General features: G+C 36.6%; 1 protein-coding gene across 2 annotated transcripts in view; it reads right to left on the bottom strand.

The window, feature by feature from the left end:
• Nucleotides 1-26,910, bottom strand: part of HDAC9 (histone deacetylase 9) — a 465,688-nt gene that overhangs the window by 173,785 nt on the left and 264,993 nt on the right. For both annotated transcript variants that reach the window (XM_019616457.3, XM_031553921.2), the window contains 6 exons: nt 21,932-22,063; nt 19,730-19,845; nt 14,134-14,256; nt 12,160-12,370; nt 11,570-11,787; nt 3,461-3,730 (listed from right to left, as the gene is read on the bottom strand). In XM_019616457.3, the coding sequence (XP_019472002.2) occupies nt 3,461-3,730; nt 11,570-11,787; nt 12,160-12,370; nt 14,134-14,256; nt 19,730-19,845; nt 21,932-22,063 (1,070 nt within the window). The remainder of the gene's footprint in view (nt 1-3,460; nt 3,731-11,569; nt 11,788-12,159; nt 12,371-14,133; nt 14,257-19,729; nt 19,846-21,931; nt 22,064-26,910) is intronic.

The raw sequence follows: 26,910 nt of genomic DNA, 5'->3' as shown, positions 1-26,910 counted from the left end.
CATGGTAAACAAATAATTCAGAAAAAAATGTAGTTGTAGCCTCCACATCAGGAATGCTGTAAATCAAAAATGTTTAAAGCTGCTCTTCTAATTCCAACATGAGTATTTAAACAAATGGCATCTCAAGAAAATAACCACTGAAAGCATGATTTACTTACAGGCACAGGCTTCTGAATACATAATAATCATCTAAATAAGCAATATAATGTTGTTCTGTTAATGCTACTTAAGATTTCCTAAGCTAAAACTTGTCTTTTTTGTGTCTATGTGTGTATTACTGGCAAAACATTTCTTTGCTGTTATATCACTAAAAATAATTACATTTGATTTACAAAATATTTATTCTTATATGCTTATATTGTTAAATAATTGTATTTTATTTAAAATTCTATCAATCAAAGCAGCTAAAATCTTTTGCTACTTAAATGAACAGTGAAAGGAGTTTGATGGCAACAATTTTCTGAGCTCCTTTGGTAGTAATAGTGCACATATTTTAGCAACAGAGACAGTTATGTAGTACAGACTGTTTCTCTCTGCAGATCTGAAGTAAATTTGGGGAAATATCACCAACCAGTGAAGCACTGAACATCTTTAAGGAAGTGCATAGGTATTTCTTCATGGTAGGACTTCATTTTCTTTATTTCATTGCTTTAAGCTCTGTGAAGTCTACAGATTCCCTCCTTCCAAATATATTTACAGATGGATTCTAGTTTTGCAAAGTTCTTGAGGAATTTCAAAAAGGTCAGTATATGCTCAGGTTCAATACTTTTTGTGTTCTAAGAAGTTATTTCAGTTCATCCACATTTAGGATAATTTTTTATAATTTAGGAGCAAAGAAACTGGGATTTACCTTTACCTTTTTAACATGACACTGTGAAGACATGTTCAAGACAAATGCCGTGATGGGAAAATGAGCATGCATCAATACTATTTTCACATTCACTAGAACTTATAATGGCTGATGTAGGATAAAACGAGAGACTAAAAGAAAGACTTTGTGTAATCATTGTAAGAATAGTCTAATAAAAACCTTGCTCCTGAAAGCTTTAATTGTTTCAACAATGTGTAGCAAACATATTTGATTATACAAAGCAAAAGCACAATTCAGGTATCAACTTTACACAAAGTCAGATATCTGAAAGGGGATCTTTTAAAAAAAAAAACTTTATTTGAGAAAGGAAGAGACTTATATCAGAAGGCAAAAAAAGGGAACATACAAACAATATATTTACAACACAAAACAAGAGATCACTTCTAAGGGTGTAAATTCTAATAAATACAGCAGATTTAAAATGTAGGAGACAATTATCAATTAGAAATGTGGGATTTTTTTTTTAAACCCAGTTTTCCTTTTCACTGGTTCCAGGTAATTTCTCTATTTCAATTTTATCCAAGTTTGAGAGATTCTGAAGTGAAAGTCCACTAATCTATTGGGGTTTCTCACCTGAATGGCATTATAAAAATATCTTCTGTGCTTTGTGAATACATTGTTTTGGAAACGATACTGTACAAAAGTCTTCTCATTTGCAAGTTTCTCCCCAAATAAAATGTATTTTAAAAGATGCACTATCCCTTTTGATGAGGCTGAAGTTAGGCTTCAAGGAAAAGTAGAATTATACAGAATTGGAAAAATATGTAATTTCATTTTTATATGCTTTTCATTGTGAATGAAAAATGATTTTTTCATCCAAGACCAATATAAAGCACGCATAAAAGTTGTCTACATTTTGTCAATTAATGCATGTTTCCTATCTAAGTTGATCATTAAGTTGCAGGAGGCCTTTCGCTATACAGCAACTACTTAGTTGTTGATTTGAGATCTTTTAGGAAAAAGGATAATGTATCTTTATAGGTTGCAACATTTTATAAGAGCTTCAATAGTATTAGAGCATCATGTAAACAACATATGCTAATAACACGTCAGAACAATTTCTACATTTGGCAAAACATCTATCTCTTTTGAAACAGGATACTGCACCTTAAAATACCTTAGCTTTAGAAATATAAATATTTTTTAATAGAAAAAAAACTGACAAGGATTCCAGGTCAGTTCGGGATTATCCATATTAAAGAGGATCTTAATACAATGAATCTTTAACTAGCTTAACAAAAGTAAACCTATAAAGCAAGGTAAACATATCAAAAGGGAATATGAAGGAAATGTTTCACTGGAAAGCTTCCTTAACAATTTCCCTACTCGCTTTGTTATTTTCTTTGACAATAAATCAATTCATAGAGTGCCTTTAAAAACAGAGAGAACACTACCCCGTTCCCCCTGCCTTACATTCCTCAGCACATGAATCATTTGGGCTTCCTGTTTCCATAAGGCATTTCCTGCTCCCCCTCTCAGAATCACTTTTCTCGAGGAGAACAGCAGGGACCTGACAAAGTCTTGACTTAAATAAACAGTGCCTGCCATTGCATCCAGCATTGCTCCGCCTGATTTTGGAGCAACAAAAGGGACACCAGCTCTCTGAAAGCACAGGCTGCATAAATGCACTTCATTCTGCAGCATTCGCAAAACGCTGTCAGACAATTTGAAGTTTCCTTTTGCCGAGTCGGCATTCTTTACACGGTCCTTATTTTAGGATTTGTCCATGAGACCTAGTGGTAAAGGTTATGCAATGTTGTATGATTAGTCTTTATTTAAAACAATAAGCAAGTGATTGGGTATCAGAAATAACGATAACAGTTCTGTGCTTTTTCTTCAATACTGTAATATCTGATTGGAACCTAGTGCTGCATTTTCCTTCTCATCAGTATTTGCATCTGCTTCATTTAAGAGTGTCTTTGTGGACAGTATCATCAAATAAGACAGAATGAAAAATGAATTAAGCAGTGCAAAAAAGAAAACAATGCAATTTTCAAACAGCGCCTTGCCTTGCATGTTTACATCCACCTGGTAAACTTCTTTAACTCATACTTTGTACTCCAACCTAGGACCACTGATGTAGCAGTCAGTACCTGTCTATGGGGAAAAATTACCCTATTGTTAACAGTGTTCAAGACTACGGTATGATACATTATATACAGATAGCTGAAAGCAAAAGTCAGAGGATTCAAAATCAGAGAAGAATGTTTCATCAATCAGGTCTGGAAACTAAGTCCAGCAGTAGCTGATCTCAACAAGCTAGGTGATACGAGCTGTCCTGCACTAGAACTAAGCGTTGTGATATAATCCTGGCCTAATACAAATTCTATCATCTAATACGCAAAGTTTTATGTATAGCAATTGCCTGCAACGGGTATTTGTTTCATTAGTGGCCATAAGGATGAGCTCCGCTATGTTTTGAAGTGTGCATACAACACCTTTGCTTTTGTTAAATTCTTTGAATAGTAAATCAGGATTTGCTAAGTCAGTGAATCAAAACACAACTGCTCGTCAAAGCCTAGAAAATGCATGTGATGTTCAGATAATAACCTTAATTACAAATCCTGGAGCTAAATCTTTGCCTATTACCTGTTGCACAAAAGCAGCTTGCTCCCCAGATTCCATTTGCTGGGTTTGAGTATCCTCATCACTGTCCGGTGGCTCCTCTTTGACCTTCACAGCCCCCGCCTGCTGTCCTATTCTGTCATCCTCACCAGCACTGCTGCTCTCAGCCCTAATGCTGGCCCCACTAGCGGGAGCTCGCTCCTCCTGCATCGAGTGGTCTCCATTCAGCTCTTCTTCAGCTTCCTCAAGGTGGCTGCCAGGCTGCTTTAGTTGCTCAATGGATTTGGAGAGCATCTGGAAAGAGATGGAGGGGGAAGTTACTTGACTTTTCACCAATGTAGAACATTGGGTAGTACTAGATACCAACAAGATTACAGCTTCTAGTGCAAGCTCTGCATCACTAAAATAGTAGTTTATGAAGAAAAAAGAACCAGTGTTCCTAAGTTAAAGGTCACTTATTGTGCTGCAGTAGAAAATACTATATATGTAATGAATGCTATATGGTAATACTTAAGTAAAAATTGGGCAGAATAATGAAAGCATTATAACACATCTATTACATTATTGCTGCTGGTAATCAAGAGCAATTAGCTTCCCTTCATACTCTTCAAACAAAAATGCAGAAATTTATTTAACTATATTACTGTTCATTTTTCCCAACCCAAAATAATGAAGGAACTCTAAGAAATAAGTGAATTAGTAATCTGGTTAATATTTTGTTATTATTAATATTAAGTAAATCAGGGAATGTTCCTACAAGCTTATCCACCAATTACTGCATGCAGGCCCCAATAGACACAGAGGAGCAGTGACAAAGAACTGGTGTCAATCACTGCTCCCTGGCACAGAGACTGCAAGGATGTCTGGCCCTGATTGGAAAGACTGCAGCCCTTGTCATGCATGGTACAGGTTCTCTTGTCTCAGCAGTAATGAAGTACAACTACTCAGAAAATGCTGGTTTTACACCATTAACCGTTGTAAAGCTTTGCTGAGGAGCCAGATGCCTGGGTGCTGCAATCAAACCCAGTTCATGCTTTCTTACTGAAGATCTTGCAAATGGATTTTTTGGAGGTAATGGGAGCAAAATGACTTACTAAAAAGAATTAAGTAAAAATTCCTTTTAATTGCTGTGGACACTGCAGAATCACAACATATGCATCCCTCACTTTGCAGGTGGTATGCTCTAAGCTGAGGAAACTTCAGTACTGCAACTAGTGCAAAGCATCTCCTTTTAATAAGGAGAATCTGGAAAATTTCTCAGATCAGACCTAGTTGTTTCTCGGGAGATGATACTGACCAGGAAGGCTCTGAAGCAAGCTACATGTATTCAGACCAGTACACTATACAGTAAATCTGTGGGTGATCCCTCTCCACTCCTCAGGCATGAAGAAGGAAAGCCTGGCTGCTTGGCTGCCTGGCCAGTGATCAAATACAACCGTAACATCTGTGTTACAGATAATCATCTACAGCCACAAGAGTCACTAATGCTGATCCATCTGTAAAACATTCCATGTGCCAGTTACTTGACATCAGGTGCACTATTCTGGAAAAGGAGTGCAGGTCCACAGAAAAAACACACATTTAACTCATTGCTGCTCCCCTTTTATGCTTTTTCACTTTAATGTCAGATGCTTTCTTCTTGCTGTATATGGCACAGATCTTCAGTACTGCTGAGCTTTCTGATGCAACATGTGATGTCCTGCAGTATATAAACTATACATAGAATGCCTTAAATTCTTCTTGAGTGAAATCAGTGGGGAGATACAAGCATATGTAAAGGGGCTGTAAGATCAGTGTGGTTTTTGCATGCATTTCAGCTTGCAGTGTGCCTGTTTTGGGGCCTAGCCCCTCATCACGGAAATCAGTAGGAGATTTGCTCCAGACTGATGACAGGAGGAGCTAAACACATTAAATCTTCTAAAATTCGGTGAGATTAAAGTGTTTATTTTCACAAGAGATTTTACAAAGTGCATAAATACTACCAGCTTTCATGCAAAATCTTATGAAGGGTATCTTTTATATTGTGACTTAATGGTGGAGATGAGAATGAAAGCAAGCCTCAGGCTAGGGGCTAGGAGGCACTAGAGTTGTCCTCTCACAGGGCAGGGCATAACAACGGGTGCTCTGCATGTGGGCAAAACCTGAAAAGGCACTCCTGCTGCTCAGTCTGCTAAGCTACAGCAAGCCCATATCACCGTATCTTTGTAACACCACCACACCTTGGTATTTGTTAGTGTGGTTCTTAAAGGCAGCTTGCCCCCATTTTATTCCAGTAATTACATTAGTAATGGACGCTGTTCAATTCTCCTAAGACAGCAGCATCTTTTTTTTATACATTTATCTCCTGGCCCTAGTGTAAAAAATTACATATCTGGAGACACACAAAGATAGCAGTTTACAGTCAATATTTCTATCTTATCTTCTTTATCTAAAGCTGGATTACACAGCAGAAAATAAACCGTGAATGAAGCACTGCCCAAGTCCTTTCACAATGCAGCTGGATACTTCTGTTTACACTTAACATTTAAATCTTTCACTTTAAATCTCAACTTACCATTGTTTTTTCTGAATTTATCTAGAGATACAGTGAAGGAATTTCTCCTGTTTTTAATGCACATTTATCATTTTGAGAATGTGATTGCTTAATCTGATTTTTAGTAAGGCTACATTTAAAAATAATAACAAAGGAGTGGTTTACTTCATGAATAAATTAGTTGTACAGATTGGTCTTCTTAAACCAATATAAATTCCTGTTATTGCTATTCCAACTAAAGTTACTAAAAAAAAATGGCTTCATGCTAATGTAACCTATATTTTTTTCCCTTTTATTTTCAGGAAATTAAACTGTAAGGGATATGCATAAGCCAAAGTAAATAGTGGCAGCAGGAGATGAAGCATTTACACACATCAACTCCATTGTATAACTGCAAGAGTCCGACAAACACAAAGTCCAAAAAAAGACATCAAAAACAATCAAACCTGCTTGGCTTACAGGAAAATGGAAGATGAAGCACAAATAATCTGGACTCTGAAACAGATCACTTCATAGGGCCTCCAGTTGCAGCCACTATCATTGTGTCTCTTTTGTAATAACAAGCTCTTGTAAAATGGATTTAAAATAAAATGTGCTTACAAAGAGACAAAGCACAAAACCCTGCTGCAGCCACCACATACATTTCTTTCTTAATTAATTGATCCTTTCTGAAACACATGGCTGTTGTTTCTAGGAACTCATCTGCATGCTTATGGAAACATTTTTTCTCTTTCTGTGCCACGGCTCTCAGGTTACCCTGACCAGCTATGTAAGTTGTTAGCTGTGCTGAAATAACTTGGAAACTGCTTACTGTTTTCTCTTGTTACTTGTGCAGTACACTTCTAAGGGATGCATTTAGCTTTCAAGATCATTATTCTACATTATGGCTTAAACATTAGTTCTTAATAAAGGACAAAATGCTCTGGGCAGTTTTCAGTTACAAACATGTTTAATCACTGCTATAGTCTTGTCCATATAATCCCCTACTATGAGTAATACTTGAAAGAAGCAATGTGTTTCTGCTCTCATCTTCTGAGGATGCAAGTCAAAAAGGTAAGCTGGAAAGCCAGACCTCAATTACAGTATGATTAATGAAACTTGGTTCATTTACTCAAGTTGAGCAGTCTTTCTTATTTCATTAAATATCAGAAGAGTGAATGATGAACCTGTGGTTAACTGCTCTTTTCAATATTCCTAACAAATAATCTTCATAGTATTTTCCAACAATTAATCAATAGAAATAACCCATATTATTTTTCATTTTTATATTAATACACATTGGCCAATTATGATAATCTTCTGTAGCACTAATGAACATTCACTCCTATACATTTTTTGTCATATAATTTTTACCTTGCAGTCTTGCCCAGTGAAAGATCTTTAAATCGACTAACAGCCTGGAATGTTAAGGCACTTCTTATTTAATCTTTAATCTTGTCCATACTGTTCATGTGCTTTAATGCACACTGCAAACAGCTCTATTATTTTGTTACTAGTCAATACAGAGGAATAATTTATTACTGAAAAATAATTGTGAATTGTCAAAATACAACAAACACATTATTTTAAGAACACTTGTAGGGTTCCCATACTGACCATCTTGGTATGAAATCTTGGTCCCAATGAAGATGGTGCCAGTTTAGGTTCAGCAGAGGAATGATTTTATTTATCATAGATAGAGAAAAAAAAAAGAAAAGAAACCACACAAAAAAGCAGCATTTAAAGTCTGAGGGTTCTGTTTACATGCTGCTCACGTTATGACTTCTGAGATTTTCTTAAACTCAGAGTTCACCTGTGGACTTCGCACTTACATTCATTATCTCAAAATCACTTTTCCTTTTTTTCTTTTTTTTCCAGCAAGTGGAAGCACAAAAAATTTTTAGATAAAGAGATACACAAATGGAATCAAGATTTCAGGATTTTTATTGTAGCAGCAGTCTTATGGTACCTGATTGCAATAATTTTAGCTGGAGGTTTCAGTCTTTGGTCTCCCTTTACTGAGCAGAATGAAGTTCTATAATGGTGATCAAAGGGCCTTACGAGGAAATAAGCTGCAAGTTGGATAGAAGCATATTAAAGCTGACAACGGCAAAGTCAAGCTCTCCTGAGACAAGTGGAGTTCAGGTTACTGCAAATTCATTATCATTTTTTTTCCCCAGAAAGCTGGGATGCAAATTTCTACCTACTTTTGGACATGATGTCAACTTATGCAACATGTTTTTAGGAGGTCAGCATACTAGATCCCGCAGGTATCCCATTTCCCACATCAAAAGCCTGGCATCTGACAGCTGAACAGAAATAATCCATAGGGGATCTTCTCTTTGTTATTAAGGACAGAGGCACACCTCTTGGCAATGATTTGTTTCTATTCAGAAAGGAAATGATCCAGGGGGATCCTTTACCCCTGACCTGTGTTACATTTTGCCTGTTATCACCCTCACAGCAGCACTGACTTGCAGTTAAAGTATGTGCTTTTATGAAAGAAATCACTATTGCATAGAAGATAAATAGAAGATCCACAGGGTGGGGAGACACTGTTGCACTTGTCCTCTTTTTATTGTTACCTAAGATATGACCAAACCCATTTTTCAAGGATTGCTGACACATGCCACATCATCTCAGCTCAGAGAAATAACTTAAATAACAGATTCAGATTAAATATATATTAACTCCGTAAGCACTTGAAGTCCTAAACATAAGGAGAAAAGGAAAAAGAAATGAAAAATTTATAGAATGTTTTAACTGGTTCTAAGTCCTTGATCAACTAGCATTTCATAGTCTTGTCAGCTTAAAATGGTCCTTGTATTTCTAATCAAACATTTTAAAACAATGTCTGAGTACTCCTCATAAAATATTTTTTCAAGACTGCAAGGAAGGAATTATACCTCTATGAGTTTTCCTTACAGAATAGTGAGGGATAGAAAAGTGGAAAATAAATATATGTATTCACTCGATACATGTTCAAACTTGTTATAAGAAATGAGATGTTGGGTTGCTTTGCTACATGGCCCAGAATATCTCATTCTAGGAATCAGAGAACTCTGCTTTGCAGAGATCAAGTTTGATTATAAGAGCTCTAGAAATGTGTTAAATTGGGAAATGAATAAATACCATCAACTGCAAATAAAGGTAAGGTTTAAGAATGAACAAAGTACATTCTATCCTGCTGCGGGAGTTCAAAAACATCATGCAAGCACAGGTGTTCAATCTAAACCTTTAATTTAAAGACTTAAAGAATATAATTTTAAATTCAGTACTTAATAGCCACTTCCTGATTTAATCATTTCTCACCACTTCTCTACTGACTACCTTAAATGCCAGTTTATAGAAAATCACATTTATTTTAGGTAAGTAAGAAAGCACTTGGCTTTCTGTATTCTTGCAGAGAACAGATGTGTGATTGGAGCAAGGTCAATTTTATAACTATACAGCAGATTGGATCAGGGAACAGTATGGTAGAAGAACCTTGTTACTGCAGACCATAAAAAGTCTGATAAACTACCCACATCCTCACATAATTCACTGCTTCTGTAGGTGCAGCGTGATCCTACTCCTCCTCAGGTGTCTGCTGCTCTGATGAGAGACTGTGGTCCTGATGAAAGCTATCTGCTCTGGGGGTAGAGATAGAGGAAACTGAGCTAGCTGGAAAAAGGAAGTATGCTGTGATATTTCAAGGCAGTGAAAGGCCCTGGGATAGATTTCTACTGTCTTCATACGCATATAATCTACAGAGTAGACAATAAAAATTAGGTTTACTAGGCTTTAAGGGAAGGAATTGTATTGTCTCTTTATTGCAAATAACCACATGAGAATGGAAGTGTATTCCTAGTGTGTTTTGTTCTCAATATTTATTTTCACTGCAGCATAACACAGAAAAAAAAAGTTACTAAAGCAGCATTATCTCATGCCAATTGAACTCCTTTTTAGTTCTTTTCCAGCCTAAATCTAGTGAGGTGCAATGCAGTTCTTGTCATATCTGACAAATATATTTATGTGACTCAAGTTTAATTTTCACTTTCAAGACAAATATATCTAGATGCCACAGCATGTACCCCAAAATGCTATAATAGGAAGCATGTCAGTAAGCATATGAGCTAACAAAAACATGTCACTGTGGTTCTTTGCTTTATGAAGAATGCATGAGCAGTAACTGACCAGTTTGCAGTGGATACCCACAAACAGCACAAAGACTCAGTACTTTACTGGTAAAAATCTTTTTCAGACAACTGACGGCAGGTGAAATATTTTCAAAACCTGAGGCTAGAAGATATACATATGCCATCTTGATTAAACATATGGAATGCATACTCTAAGAAAAGCCAACTGGAGTCCTAGTTGAGTAATCAAAACACCCAAGCTGAGAGGGGTTAACATGCAAGGATCAGCACTGAACTTTGAAGTTTTCTGGTCTTCATTTTTCCTAATTAAGGCAAGATTTAATAACCAAACCACTGTACAAACTATGTACTTAAACTCTAGGTTTGTTTCTAATTTTGTTGGGAATTCTTAGTAGATTCCAAAGAATCAGTACCCCCTGGGAAGTTCATCCTGTAATGTGGATTGATTTTTTTTTTTTACTTTCTCATAGGTACAAAGATTGAATGTCCTGCTTTTCATCTTTTCTCCTTTGCAATTAGTTCTTTTGTATACTTTCTAAATAACTCTCAAGCAAAACAAGAAAAGTAAAGATGTATGATTACTACAACACTGATTTAGTCAAGCAGCTCCAGCAAACATTTTTTGGAAGATTAAGTTGTAAATGAAGAAGAAAGTTTTTCAGATAAAAGTATTTAATTACTTGCATATCTTCATTTTAGAGCAGGGAATGGTATCACATTTGTTGTAGAAACATTTGCCCCTGAGAAGTCTATCTAGATACTGCTGTACTTTGTTTAATGGTGGCTGGTCCCTTTTTTCTTTCTTTCCACTCAGAAAAATGTGTTACTCTACAGGGAAACAAGCACAGTTCAATTCTGTATCTAATATGAGCCATAGCAAATCCTTCTCTTTATCACTGGTATTTTTATATTGCCATATAGATAACAAGCTTCTGTGTTACTGCTAAATTTACAGAGAAGTTGATTTGATAAAAGCTGGTTAAAATTTCTTCAGATGATCAATACATTTTTAATAAAAACAAGATAAATTTGATCGCTTGATTTACTTCAAATGAATTATATATTTACTCCACACAAAATTCCATTGTGAGTAAACCTAAACTATGATTCAGCAGCTGAATTGAATGATCTCTGAAACTGGAAATGGCAAATAAAAAAAAAGTTGGACAGGAGAAATACAGTATCTGTAAGACATCATTCAATGGTCAGCAGAAAAGCATTTGTAATCTAAACCTAAAAGATTCTTTGATCCCTATTTCATTGAATTGTATTTTTATTGATGCCAGCAAGCATAAAACAATCTTGTACACATTTCAGAAAAATGAAAATTGAAGACCTATGCACATGTGTATAAACTATGCATAAGCAAGGTACTCATGCAAGAGCTTGTTTATTCTCATCTACCACATGACCCCAGGATCTACACTTCACTATTATTTTTCAACATGTATATTCAGTAAAAATTACTTTCTTCCTACTCACCTTATTCATGTGGATTTGTTGCTGGTACTGTTTCTGCTTCTCCAAAAACTGTTGATGTTGCTGTTGGATGACCAGCTGGGCCAAAGTACTCTGAGGAAGAGGAGCTGACTGGGTTCGATTCAGAGGCCTGTGACGAGGCAGTTTGTGGGCAGCTCTTATGCCAGGTGAGACTCTTTCTTTTGCTGCCAAAGGAGACTGGGGATGAAGAGGAACCGCTCCTGCAAAACCATGACATTTCACTCCAGTGTGAAGAAAAATAAACTACAAGTTCTAATAGAAGAGAAATCTCTCAGTAAGAAGAGGGGTGTATGCTGCAGAACTTTGCATCAATGCTGATGCAGTGGGATGTGTACCACACGCCTAGCCATGCTAGGAAGTTCAGCAGCTGCAAAAGAATGTGATGAAGTAATCATTTTCTGATTACTGTAATCATGGAATCCTTTGAGGCTAATGGAGCAGAATCACTGAAGTGGGAAAACAAACATGCTATCCTTTTTTTTCCTCCCACCCTTCCTCTTTTATAACATCTAGAATAGAAATATCGTTAAAAACATCTAAAATGATTATTGTGTTGAAACTTTGATCATTACCAGTTACAAGAAGTTTCTGTTGTCTCATCTGTTCTTTCAGTAACAGATGTTGCAAGAGAGCCTGGTGGCTGCTATTTGGTTTTCCCTCCAAAGCAACATGAGGATGAGTTGAAGATGGGGGAATATTCCCCCCATATTGTCCAGCCAAGGTCACTCCTGGTCTGAGTGTCTGGGTCTCTCCCTTCTGCTTTTCTTTGAATGACGATGAAGCCTGTCAAGACACAATGACACTGGTAACTGCTTTTCACTGTCTTGGCCATTGTTATCTCCACTTGATTAGATGGTCTTATATATACTTTCTGAATACAGAAGAAAAAGTTAAAATCTTTCTCTTGCACTTTGACTGTGAGATGAAAAGGGAGGAGGAACAAGCACTGCAAGAAACAGCAACTAAGAAACTAAGCAACTAACTTTTTGGGGCTTACTTTATGCTTACTTTATACTCTGCCATCACCTTTCCCTGAAGAATAAACACCAAAGTGAACTTTACATCCAGTTTGCAACTACTTCTTCTGCTAAGAGAAAAAGACAATATTTGCATAAATCAACCCTTTTGTTTTTTCAAATGCCAAAGGTAATATTTGGAGCCAGCTGACTACATCAAAAAGCTCACATCACTTGAATGAGAAAATTAAATATATTTTCATTTCCTTTTTTAATGTTCTAAAATTACTTTGAAGTTAGATTTTATTTTATTTTATTTTATTGTTTGTGAAATAGTTATGAAATTTTTGACAATATGATCTGGAAAAGTAACCACTACTTTTCATGATGAATTCAAATTTTCCATCCCTTAAAAACAATCATTTGCTTATAAATATCTCATGAAAGACTTCTAGAGAAATGATTTAAAGCCTACACAATTTTCCTTTCAAAGTTGTATGTCTCATTTTAAATGCTGCACTGCAGCAATATGCTATTGGTTAAGGGTACTAAAAAAAGCCATTAAATGGCAAGAAACTTTAACCTGAAACTACATTTAGCACTGGAATTGTGCAGTACTTATTACAAACCATAGTAGACTGTTTAGATACATATATTTTTTTACATACTGGAAATCTAGAATTTTTATAGAAGTTACCAATTCATTTTCTGTAGAATATGAATTACTAAAACTTTCAAAATATTCAAAATATATGCAGTGGTGTATAGAACTAACATGATATTATGATGACTTTTGCAGGAAATCAAGGAGGCTAAGTTTTGACCAGCATAAAAATTAGAAGTTCTTTTACTGAGCCTCAGATTTTACTTCTAGATTCCTGTAAATTTGGCTAATCTAAAGATTCTTTAACATCCATCAACATGATTTCAATACATGTTGTATCTTTTTTCTCATACATTTCACACCCTAATTTAACACTTAGCTCTAAATAGATTTGATTGCTGCAGATTGAACAAAGGACATATGAATGTACTAATCATTAAATGTTGTTTACAATTACAAATTTAATATGATTAAACCCTCAAAGAAAAACAAACTTAGCTGCAGGAATGCTGGATTCTTCCTCTGCTATGCTTCAGCCCACCTTAGATTTCCACTGGCATCTACTATAGAATGTTACAGGTGCTGTGCTTTACCAGGTAGGAGGGATTATACAATTTGAACTTTTATACTAAATGGTCTCCTTCAAGAACTTTTTATCATATCTGAAGTTTGTTATCATACTTACAGATATAACTGCAATACATATGGCCCATACTTAGCTAAACTTCACATCAGCTCTTATTTCAGATTAAGAATTGCTTTCAAGTTGTTCCCTTAAAATTTTAGATGCTGCCCAGTGCAAAGAAAGGTCTGGCACCTACTCTGGTTTGCTTATGCTCCATAATGCTAAAAAAAGAGAAAAGGCAGAAAGTAGGTTTTCTCAGAGAAAAAGTAGGACGAAAAGGTTGAGGGGGGGGGAGGGGGCAAAAAGTAGGAGGAAAAAAAGGTATGAGAAAAAGTAGAAAGGCTTAAGATTGATCACTTACGCTGATTTGAGATTGTACAGCTGGAAGTCCCAAGGTAATGTTGGGCAAAGAAGGGGACGTGTACAGACTCAACAAGTTCACTGATTCATCCTGTATCAAAAGGCGTTGCTGTGAAACCAGATGCTGGAATAAAGAGGAAAAACAATATACATACAACCTCCAAGCATTTTTTTAATCTTGGCAACTTTATGCCTATTATGCAGCTATATTTAAAGCCAGTTATGTGCCGTGGATTGACTTGTATCACAACAGGGTTGCAGATAATAGGTACTGTCCTTGTAAAGAAAGTACTGATATTTTCTTTCTTAAGAAAACACCGGAAATACACCTAAGCTTATGCATTGGCTAATAAGTCAAATTTCTACTCAAACCCAAATGCTTGAGGATTCCTAGCCCATCTCTTCTCTCATCAACTGCACTTTTACTACTTAAGAGATCATTGGGATTTTAGCCAATGAATTATGGATTACATCTAGCCAAATCAAAAGTGTCATGAATATGGATGTGTTAGACCTCTACCATAGTTAATAAAATGTTTGATGTAAAATATGAAAAATGGCTCCTACCTGGTCTATGCATTTATTTATCCATATTGTGATAGAAGACGTTTCAAGCACATTATTAATTTCCATTGACATGGGAATTTTGAGTAGAAAGAAAGGCACACTTTCACACACATTAGCCCTTAAAAATATATGTATACCTTATCTATCTCTGCATGCACACAAAGAATAGCATCCCATCATTCTCTGATGGTAGAATACCCCCTCACAACTTTCCTAATTCCTTTAAATTAAAAATCTTTAACACTTGTTTCAAACCCTTGTGATATAATTTCTAGGGAAATGGAATTGCTGATATAGTTAATGTCAAGTAAAATCAGGCATACTCCAAAGATCACCCTCCATCTTTCCATTTTGATTCATTGGGAAGAAATATAAAAAATTACATTACTGCAATAGGAATATTTTTAATGCCCTTGTGTTTCTGCTTTAACAGTCATGTTTTTCAACATGTGGTCTAGTATAGTTGCTTGACTTACGTTTTCTCTTTAACTCTTGCTTCCCTCCAAGAACTTTAACACAATGAGGCCTACAAAGGTCTTATTAGACTTAGGAACTCTGGCATGATATGGTCCCCAAGGGAACAACATCCTTGAAAAAGAATACCCCGTGTAACAGTATGACACAGTGACTGCTTTCTTCCCAAACAAAAAGCATATGGGACTCCAATAATAGACCACCTCCAAGAGGGATACTGCACACTCGGGCTTTGACTAAAGTAAATATAATAACTTGTCAAGCATGTTGTGGGGAGCTGTAGATTTTCCCCTGGACAAACCTGGAATATCAATTAACTCTGTAAAATACTTTGTGCTAATACAATGCAACTACAGACCATCAATGAAAAGCGGTTAAGCACAAAAACACAGGATGTTATTGCAAAACATAACCTTCCTCATACAGTTTGTTTGGAGATATGACCTATCACTGAGACAAAAACAGAAAAGTCTATCTCTGTAATTTTCTTTTGGTACCTAGGGAATGTCAACAGATAGCATAAGAAACAAAGAAGCTTCACTTGTACGTTACATTAATTCTTAGCTAACAGTGTCTTGCCTTGATAAGATCCACCTTTGACCATGATTAAAGCCAAATAAATCAAGACTATGGAGATAGAACTGAGGAAGACTATGAAGATTTGACTGCAAATGGATGCCATAGCAACTCTAACGTCAAATTTCTATTCATCCACTGCAGTATTTATACAGAGCCACTGCAAAAATGTGTTTCCTTTTTGGTTTTCAGAATGTCGCTATTACTTCCTATGATTTGAAGTAACAAATGTAACCATGACAGGGTTTATAACAGCAAAATGTATTCTCTCATTAAGATCACGCATGACTGTTAAAGGAGGCAGCACAATCGATAAGTCGTGGTCCTTAATGGGTTGGGCTGAAACCTAAATTATGCCGAAGAGCAACTACTTTATTGCTCCATATACTTACTCACTGAGTCTATGGATTCTGTTTCCTGATGTGCCTAAAATAGCCTTCCAACACAGTTACCTTCTTTCTCGAAATAGAAGTACAATAACTAAATGTAACAGTGAATAGTTATCACCAAGATTAGTTAATAAGTTATCACCTACATTTATTTATTGTGCTCTGTTTTATTACCAGGGCCTGCTGAGAAGTGGGAACACCTACTTTATATGCACATTTATACATTAGAAGGGGAAGAGGAAATGGTTTGGCTTTAAATACTTGAAATTTGTGGAGATATAATCATAGAATCACAGAATGGCTTGGGATGGAAGGGGCCTTAAAGATCATACAGTTCCAATCTTCTGCTGGCAGAAGGGTTGCCACTCACAAGATCAGTTTGCCCAGGGCCACATCCAATCTGGCCTTGAGTGCCTCCAGGGAGAGGACACGCACAACTTCTCTGGGCAGCCTGTGTGCCTTACCCCCTTCTGATTAAAGAAATTCTTCTCTCTTTTACTTTAAAACCATGTAAAAACTCAGTCTCAGTCTTGTTTATAAGCTCAAATATGTGTATATCTGCCATACATGTCATTTATGTCTCCTGTGTAAGGTGATATTCTAGGCAATTTTGCTCTCCAAATAGCAAATGAAAGAGAAATAAAATGACCAGAACTCCAATGACATCAAGTAGAAACTCCCCATTACCTTAATTGGCTTTTGACCAGGCTGCACATCCTTAAAATGAATTAGTTCACATTACTATGGCATACTGTCTCTCTGAACTCAAGGGACATGCTGTGCAGGGATCAGTCCTGCCTGCACCTCTCATGCAAGTAAGATTTAGCACAAGCACAGCAGGTGACCTGAAAGCATATGACACACTACAAAAGACAAACAGCTACTGCGGTGAACCTTGATGCTACTGGAGAAACCTGGGCCTAATAAAAAAAAGCACTTTATTTATAATGTGCAATTAAGATCTTGAGTTTAACACATAATGAAACCGATGTTTTAACTAATGTTACTGAAAGTACTATTAGGGAAACTGTGATAGTAAAATATTATCTGCACTCATGCATCATATGCAGTGCACCTTTGTACATTCAAAAAGATATAAATGTCTGCCCAACAGCCTGTACTCCAGAAGGTAAACCACACAGAAGTCTAATTACTCAAATGGGTATGGCAAAACTACTTTAAAAATTTGTTTCATTACTGATAATGCTCTAATTTTGTCTATGTGCTGGAGTGTAATCATTTATGGTATTGACTCATGCTTTACTGGTAAATGGCTTCGTCATAGCAACCTGGTTTTCCTCAGTAAAAAGTTTTATTTGCTGCCACGAAAACCACAGCTATCCACCCACTCAGATACGAGCACAACACTTACTGCAAATGTCAGACTGATTATTATGAAACAACAGCAATGTGAGTCATTCAGGATTACAGCAAAACAAGTGATACTTTGGGTGATTTTGGAATGCTTAGCCTGTTATTAGAAACTTCAGTACTTTGTGTATCTGATGAAAAATTGATTAGATAGATAGCCTTTGAGAGTTGGCAGCTAGTGCTAAACTAGCAAAGAGATATGTAGCAATTTGGTTGCTGTTTAACTACCAAAGAAAATCCCACTGAAATCAAAATGCACTGAAGTTGAGATTTATGGAAAAATGTTTGAGCCCTCAGGACCACAGTATTAACAGTAAAGTAACCAGAGAGTAATGAAATCTCTGACTGTACCCAGAAATGGAAGTCAGTAGTTTCAGCTTCTTAGCCCACATCCAGCAAGCTAAGTGACTGACTCCAGCATACAGAAATTAAATTTAAAAGGAACTTTTTAGTCTCATTTGAAAATTTTGGATTGTACGGAACTAAAACAGTGGATATCTGGCATAATAATTGTGACTGATACGTTCTACTAACAGAAAATAAAGTTTGCTGTAGCCTTTCCAAATCTCCCTAGACAGAATGCCAGTCTGACCGGACTGAATGCTTTTCTGATGTTGGCTCAATGCTGTGGGCAAATGCCCAGAAACTAAAATATGCAAAGTAACACACACTGAATCGTTATTCCCTTTGAATTTTGTAGTATCCCCAAGTCAAGACAAAATCCAACTGAATATGACTTCCTGTTCAATACAGCACTAACATCCATATATGACAAATTTCCTAAAAATGTATCATTTAATACAACTGAATTAGGATCTGATCTAATCCAAATGATGGATCTTGCTCTGCATCATTAAATTTTTTTTTTTGCAATCACATACAGAGGAGCTATGAGGCAAGACCACATGTTAGCCATCAATGCAATTTTTTTTTTTCTTTTTGGTTACGGGCCAGAGAAAGGCTACTAATCAGTGTGCAGAGGTCACCCACCTGCCCTCTGGATCATAGTTCACACACACAATTAATTCATTATGGGGAAAAGTCACTGCTGGAGGTTGAACTGCCCATTCCAGGTTTTTTTGAGGTGAATGTCCTGCCACTGACCTAGAGAAATAGCTCCCTTAGCTAAAACTCTGTTAAATCACGTTTTCTTACGCAATTTTTTTTTTCTAACATAAACAGTATAAACAATTATTAGAAAATTTTGCCACGAAAGTAAAAATTGCTATAGATATAGGCACTGGATACAGAATATTTCTGAATTTCAATCTTTTTAGTTGCATTGATTTTTTGTACCTTTACAAAATTACCATGAAAAGCATGATTTATGCATGATATCTGTGGTAAATGAAGTTTATCAAAACTGATTTACCATCTGCGTTCCTGTCATTATAGGCACGTTTGAATGAAACAGAATAATGAGCAGTTAAGATTCCTTTCATGTACAATTTAGCTAAACAATACAAGAATCAAAAGCCCCTCACACATTGGTTATATTGGTAGCACTAAGTACGCAGATAAGGAAACTGAGGTGCACTGAATTATAAGGCAGATGTGAAAAAGGACTTAGTCACCTAACTCTGACACTGTACTCAAATAAATTTACTCCGACAGCATCTAAACCTGGGAATGCCTCATTTCCTACATGTTAGTCACCGATGATGAAGTCGCTGTTTTGCTTGCAGAAATTCCTCATTAGTGTTCAGCATTGTGCACTTCTTCAAATTATCCTGAAAGGTAAGCCAGATCCCTATTTCCTCCCACCCACAGCAATCTGAGATCCTGAAATATAGGTAAAGCTTTGCTTTTCTGTATCATCTGGTAAGAGGGCTGTAGTGACACTGTGACATCACTGTGACTGTTCATTCGATGTTAAACTTTTTTGTCTCATTAGTTCTTTGTGCCCTTCCTCCCCAGTTTATTTCCAAATGTCCTTCAACATAGATGCTTTCAAGTTTCTTCCACAGCTTCCTCCAACTGCTGTGGTAGCACCACTGCTGTTTTTGTAACCAGAATCTCTTTATATGCTGGCCTCCTTTGTAGAATGTGTATCTCATTCATAACATACTCTGCTGTCAGCATGCAGTGTCCTGATATCCCCAATAATTACAACTGCTGCAATAATTCTGCTTGTAGGTATATTATTCAAAGTGAAGTTTCAAATCTTTCCAGTCTAGAAGCGTGAGCAACTATCTACCCAAGGAAGAGAAAGAGTCTTACCTCAGCTTGAATGCTAGATGGCAAAACCGAGTTTTCACTTTCTGTTATACTGCTGGTCGGACCATTGCTTGGGGAACTGGGACCTGATCCAGGGGAGCTGCTACTGACTGAGGATTCTAAAAAATAGAAGAATCATAGATGAATTCATGGTTTGCACCAGAAGGACAACATAGAACTTCAATTAATTGTATATACTGTACGGCAGAGGGTGGGATTTTTGGCTGTTGAAAAGTATCTACTGGTTATGAATGAGTTACTTACTTACATTGAAGATTTCTATTCCACTCTCAATTTCTTTTGTTTTTCCTTTTACAGTGCTAATGAGGAAATATATTCTTGTTCTTTTCCCTTCTGATCTCTGCTTCACAAGGAGTGAAGCAGATTTAAATTATTTACTTTCACAAAAATGGTACAATAATTAGTATCAGGTAGAGATATGACTTGTAAAAAGTAAAAAGAAAAGATAGTCTTTTCTTTATAATTGTATAGAATCCTGCCTCTTTAAAAGATCAAAATGACAAAGATAGAAGGCTTACAAAGGTCACAATAATGTGTCATCAATTCATGAGGCCTACTGCCATTCTCTGACTACAGAAATAGTGCTGGACATGCCTGTGGCAGTCAAATCTGTACACATGTAAGTACCATGACATGACTATACACCATTTTCACTGCATCTCTAGTACAGATATAAAAGAATATTGGCAGTATACAAATATCTTAAAATAGCATTTTAAAGTCTGTATGTTACATTCATTTAAAATGTCCTTAGTTCTGTTTAACAGAAAGGGCTGTGTGTTGTATTATTATAATTCTTTACTGAGATAAATGAAAGTTCTGCACACGGTAACAACTAACAAGGTTAAAGATGAGAGAGTGTGGCATTAGCAGAGACAAGGCTGTTTCATGGGATAAATTTCAAATGCAAATCTCCAAGAAGTTGAAATAATAAGTATCTAAATGTGGTAGTAAATACGCTAAGGTCACTTCCCTCTTTCTCAGTTCATTTCCAAAAATACGTCCTCACTGTGACCAATGGTAAGAGGAGATTTCCTGGCAGTATCTTGGATGCACTGTTGTTTTCTGTTAGAGCTGATTTCAATTTATTGAAGTGAATCAATGGCCAGCTATAATAGCTGGTGCAGGTAATCCTGCATTATTTTCTCACAAGTTTTCAACGAGCACTACAAAACCAATATTTTTTTTTTCTGTTTTTGAATAACTATAATAGCACTTTTATATAAGTAAGCATTTTCAGTTAACAGAGATTTTCAAATAAAGGCAAAAAAAAAGAAAGGTTTCAGCTGAAAGTTTGATTAGGGAAGCTTCAGTTATGAAAGCTGCAAAATGTCCAATATTAACAGATATTAATAATTAAAGTGGTGATCTGTAAGGCTCAGAATTATTGCCAGATCCAGATACACTTCCTTTCCTTCCCTTTCCCCTTTTCCCTTTTCCCTTTTTCCCCTTTTCCCCTTTCCTTCCCTTTCCTCTTTCCTCTTTCCTCTTTCCTCTCTCCTCTTTCCTCTCTCCTCTTTCCCCTTTTCCCCTTCCCTTCCCTTCCCTTCCCTTCCCTTCCCTTCCCTTCCCTTCCCTTCCCTTCCCTTCCCTTCCCTTCCCTTCCCTTCCCTTCTCCTTATTTTCAGCTTTCTTCCTTTGTTTCAGCAAATAGAAATAATAAATCAGTTGTAAAAAAAAATCTGACAAGGAATTTATAGAGAAATCACCTTATTTAGTTACTTTGATACATTCAAATATGTGTCTCGGTTTTACACCTGATAAGTTGTGAAAAGTTGTCATGAGAATTGCATTGATGAGAACACCAAAATGAATTCATTCATTTGTTTTATACTTCCATCTTGTTGTGACATAATTCTGATATTCCAAATAAATTCAGACAAGTATGACAGTTTAACAATTCACTGTACAAACATATGTAATATTAAATAAGCAACAAAGTACTCAATACAAATGTAAAGTCAAAGCAAGAAATATTGAATGCTGTAAATGTTCTTTTCTTTCAGATCAATGGATAGGGCAACATTCTGGTCCTGAAATGAGGATTTCAATCCACTGAAATGAGGATTTCAAACTGTTTGGGAGCTGTGGTGTAATTCAACAAAATAATATACATGACAGAAGTTACAACTCTACAATGACAAGTAGTTGCAGTGAAGACAGAATTTCTTCATTCTCCATTACCTGTCACCTCAAAGAGTCGCTTCTTGAACGAGCTGATAACATTTCCATCCTTTCTCCTCAGTAAAGGACTGCTTCTCCTCTCCGTTACCTTTTGTTTTAACCTTGAGCGTACCTTCAAATTGGGCTCTGAAGCTGGAAATGAAAAGAATAAAACAAATGTTTTTAAGACAAATTATTGCTTTGCCCAGATATCACTGGCATTCCCTACAGGACCTCATCTGATCCAAGTAGGGCTCAGAAGCAGTGATTTTACTGCCCATCATCACCATTCATTCTGCTTTTCCTCATACAATTCGATCGTAGACTACAGACTAGGAATGAGAGGAAGGGCACTGAAAAGTTTTGAATGCCAATACTGTTACTACTTTCAACTTCACCTCCATTTCACCTTCCTCCAATTCTCTTCCAAAGTAAAAACTTCAAAATGAACTTGTATTAATGAGAATGACCCTGTTCCCCACCTGTCTTAACTCTAGCAGTAAATAGCAGAGAGGAAAAAACAGTATTTTTATGCTATTTCCTTAACATTAAAGTGAAATACAGTTTTTAAAATTGCAAAGTATATATTTAACATATAATTTATAAAGTTAATGTTGGTTTGTTCTTTTCTCTGCCTCTAAACATTTCTATTTCCTTATATAGTCTTTTATTCATGGGGCAGATACTAAGCTATTAGAGCAAAACATTTCAGTGGATATACAAGAGTTAGAAATGAATTTTAGTTGTAACTCACTGAGTTAAATTCTTTTTCTCCCTAAGGAACTAACCACTATGTTTTTTCTCATCCCATTTCAAATCTAAAGTTACCCATTAATTACCATTAATATTGGTATTAATAATAGATGAATGAAACTTGCATTCTACATCATTTTTATCTCTCTTGAAGGTGAATACTTGGATGGAAATACAGCTTGGAACCTGGAACCTTATAACTGGATTACGGTCTGATGACAGAAATAGAAAATAGCCTCCACTGGTGCCTTTTGATTTCTCTTAGAAATATAACTTCTGACAAGACTTGCTGGCAGAACATTTCTTGGTCAGCAATTTTAGGCCCAGATCTTCAATGTTTTTTCAGTAACACACCAAACAACTAGATTTATTACAGTGTCCTAGAAACGTTTACACAGAAAAATATATGCTCTGAAAATGAAGATGCAGGATTGATTCCCAGAAAACCTAGGATTATGTTTAATGCACCTTGGGCAAGTTCCACCTTTGTTTTCCATTTGGACACAATCTTTTCATGCTAAGGTCAGAGATGAAGCTCTACACTGTTTTTTATTCTGTGATATTTTACCTTGATGCTGCATTAACTCATTTATCTGTTCTTATAAGTAAACCCTCTATCAAGCAGACTACTAAGAGCTAGTGAAAGATAACTGTGGAACAGAATTTGTTTTTATTTCTCCTTCTGGAACTGAAGGTTGGCTAAGCAATATCTCAAAACAGAAAGCTGGAAACTGGGATCAATTCTCCCTCCTGCATACAGACCTAAACAAAGCTCCAAACGAGCACGAGTTAGCAGGAAAAAATAATAAATGAATGTTTCATTCAGTTCAGCATTTTTCCATTTGTCAGTTTAGTGAAGGAACTCAATCTTATTCTTCTAATTCCAAACTTGCCCAGCAAATAATATCACATATTTGTTTCTTGTTGTCCCACTTGCTCCCAAGGAACAGTGATGTTAGAAATGCTCATGTGAGAGCAAAGGAACTGCACCTCTGCCTGAGTGCTGCTGTGACCAGCTGTACCCTTTCTCCCTTCACCACATAGTCTGACACCCTTGCAAAGCTCCCCTTTAAGCATCCTATGTCTTGAGTACATTTCAAAAACATATGAGCTAACAAAATACTGGAAATCTTCAATGATAAAAAATATTAAAAAGAATTTTCAGTTTTACCTGTTACTATCATAATTAAGACAAATGGTTCTACTGACAGACATGAGTTGTTTGCTAAGGTACCTCTTGGTATGAAAATACAGTAATAGGATAAGATTATACTACACACTGTCACCACAGAGATCACTTGAGTACGAGGACATTCAGAAGAAAAGGTGCTGACTCAGACTGCACTTACAGTTATTTCCATTTATACTGCTCCATACTCGTTGAATTCAGAAAATATTTCCATACTCAAAACAGACTATCATGATACAAATTCTCTGCAACATTTATTACCATAACATTTACTTCCACATGAATGCTTCATGCTCACAGTGATTGTCTTTCTATTTTTTGCCATATTCCCATCATAATTCTGCATGTGAATCAATCACAGAAACAGAGAAAGCAGAATTTGTTGTCGATGTCTGAATTTATGAGCTAGCTGAGAAGACAGTCATTGTACAAAAGATGAAGTATCATTTTTAAGTGGAAACCATCAATTTTAAAGGGAAAAAGCATGAGGAATGTTGGCTTCTAAATCATAAAGTAAGCCTCCCAACAAAAGACAATGCAAATGTTCGAGAACTGTTGGCTTCCATGACTGCTTTCTTGAATGTCTGCCATGACAGATCTCTAAGGTGGTACTAGCTAGGACTCGATGGCTGGCAGTAAGAATTCGTATCTCAGTGCACTAAATAAATTTAACCAGTTTGGGAAGGTCTGTTCCAGAGGACTAAGTGCATAACTGGAAAGTGTTTTTTTTTATATACCTGTCAGTGGCTGAGTGGTGTAGATGCCACCACCATCATAGAATCATAGAATGGCCAGGGTTGGAAGGGACCTCAAGGATCATCAAGCTCCAATCCCCCTGCCACAGACAAGACCAGCAGCCTCCATATCTAATACTAGACCAGGCTGCCCAGGGCCCAATTCAACCTGGCCTTGAACGCCTCCAGGGATGGGGCATCCACAGCCTCTCTGGGCAGCCTTGGTAAAGAACTTCCCCCTGACATCCAACTTAAATCTTCCCTCCTTCAACTTAAAACCATTTCCCCTTGTCCTGCCATTATCTACTCTTGTAAAGAGTTGGCTCCCCTCCTGTTTGTAGGCTCTCTTTAGGTGCTGGAAGGCTGCAATGACGTCACCCCACAACCTCTTCTCCAAACTGAACAAGCCCAGCTGCCTCAGCCTGTCTTCTTAGGGGAGGTCCCTCTGATCTTTGTGGCCCTTCTCCTTCTCCAACAGCTCCCTGTCTTTCTTGTACTGGGGGCACCACATCTGTACACAGTACTCAGATGGGGCCTCAGGGGGACAGAGTAGAGAGGGACAATCACTTCCCTCTCTCTGCTGGCCACCTGTCTTCTGATGGAGCCCAGGATACCATTTGCTTTCCAAGCTGCACACTGCTGGCTCCTGTTAAGTTTTTCATCCACCAACATGCTCCATTGAAGCTGAAGCACAATTATTCTGGCTTCAAGAGGTCTGGATCGCTACAGCAATCTTATGTTCTTCAGTGCACTCCTACATGAAGGCAATAGTAACAAACCTACAATGGTCAACACTCCTCTGATAGTCAAAAAGGCAAAAATAAGTATTTTAAGCTTCAAGGATACAGCTGTAGATTAAAATTATAAATACACACATATATGCTTAATTTTCATTTACTGGCCCAAAGCTTATATGAGAATACCTTTGAATGATTCTAATCCTTTAAGTTCTGGAATGCAAAGAAGTGAACAAAGTGAAAAATAAATTTTTTTAAAACAATTTTTTTAATTTGTAACTTGAATATTTGCATGGCGCTTGAGTAGCCTTAGTTGTGAATGCTGAAGAATTGGAGTAATCATTTTGCCTTATGCTTTAGATGAGTATTTGATTTGATACTTCAACTCATAGTTCTTAGAACTGGTCTTCAGAGGGACATTGCTTTAAATAACTGTTTTGTATTAGCCATCCCACAAGTATTTCTACTGCACACTATTCAAATTTTTGCTTAGTAAAATTAATCCAGTAGCAAATCTGACTATGCTCAACACTGAAAATCACTGTCAGTGTGGAACAGGAGTGCCACTTGGGGAGCCAGTGCCAAATAACTCCTGAGGCTTAAACTTTACTCACCAGCTTGCTGCAGAACAGCTTCCTCAGGCAGGTACAAACTCTTAAGAATTAACCTTCTTTTTTCATCCATTAATATCACAAAATCATTGAAAAATCCTTCACGAAGTCTATGACTTAATGCAGCCGTTAATGGACATGTCTACCTTTCTGCACACCAAGCATCCCACTAAGGTCCAGTACTCAAATAATTCTACCTGATAAAGGATATGTCCTATATCTCATCTTCGTGAGGTAATAGGACTGCTCTAAACTGCTGAAGGTGCTGAATGCAGTGAGGTTTGCTGTGTTAGATTTCTACAACTGCAGGGAGCTGAAGCATCTGACCAAGTAGCCAGAGTGCATGAAATGAGAGAAAAGGAGCACGCGGCTGGGTCATGGCAGATGACGAAAACAGGCTGCACTTTTTCATGGCAGTAGGATGATAGATTTGTCTACTCACCTAAAGCCAGTGTACATCTGATATTGGCTGGATTGGTCATTATTAGTTGAGCCTCTTCAGTCTGCAAATCCTTGTGCTTCTACACAATTTAGCACTTTGGGACAAGCAATAATCTATTCCCACACGGAAAATAGGAAAACATATTCTTTCATAGGAAAGAAAACACATAGTGATTTTCTTCAAAGGTCATAAAAGTCCACATTATTTATTTTGATGGGAATCAGTTGGCATCCATTTGACTGATTCACTGAAATGGATTTTAAGAAAGATGAACCTGAGTATGACTTTGTTTATGCAACTTTGCAGACTAATTTGGAATAATGAGTGCTACAGTAATATGGCTTATTCAGAGTGTCAGCACTATTGCCTTAATGCCTCTTTTTAGTGCTTGCTGTTACTCTTTAAATGACTGTAAGGGGACAACAACAGAAGATCTTAGAAGCAATCCAAGAATCAGTTACCTAACTCCCTGTTAGAACTTACAGTTATCTCAACAGAACAGAAGATGTTGATAATTCTTCTTAGGTGAAGACA

The sequence above is a fragment of the Meleagris gallopavo genome, chromosome 6 (genome assembly GCF_905368555.1).
Source record: "Meleagris gallopavo chromosome 6, MGAL_WU_HG_1.1, whole genome shotgun sequence".
Lineage (NCBI taxonomy): Eukaryota > Metazoa > Chordata > Aves > Galliformes > Phasianidae > Meleagris > Meleagris gallopavo.
The sequence above is the reverse complement of the archived record's forward strand: the minus strand, read 5'-3'. Positions and strand labels throughout refer to the sequence as shown.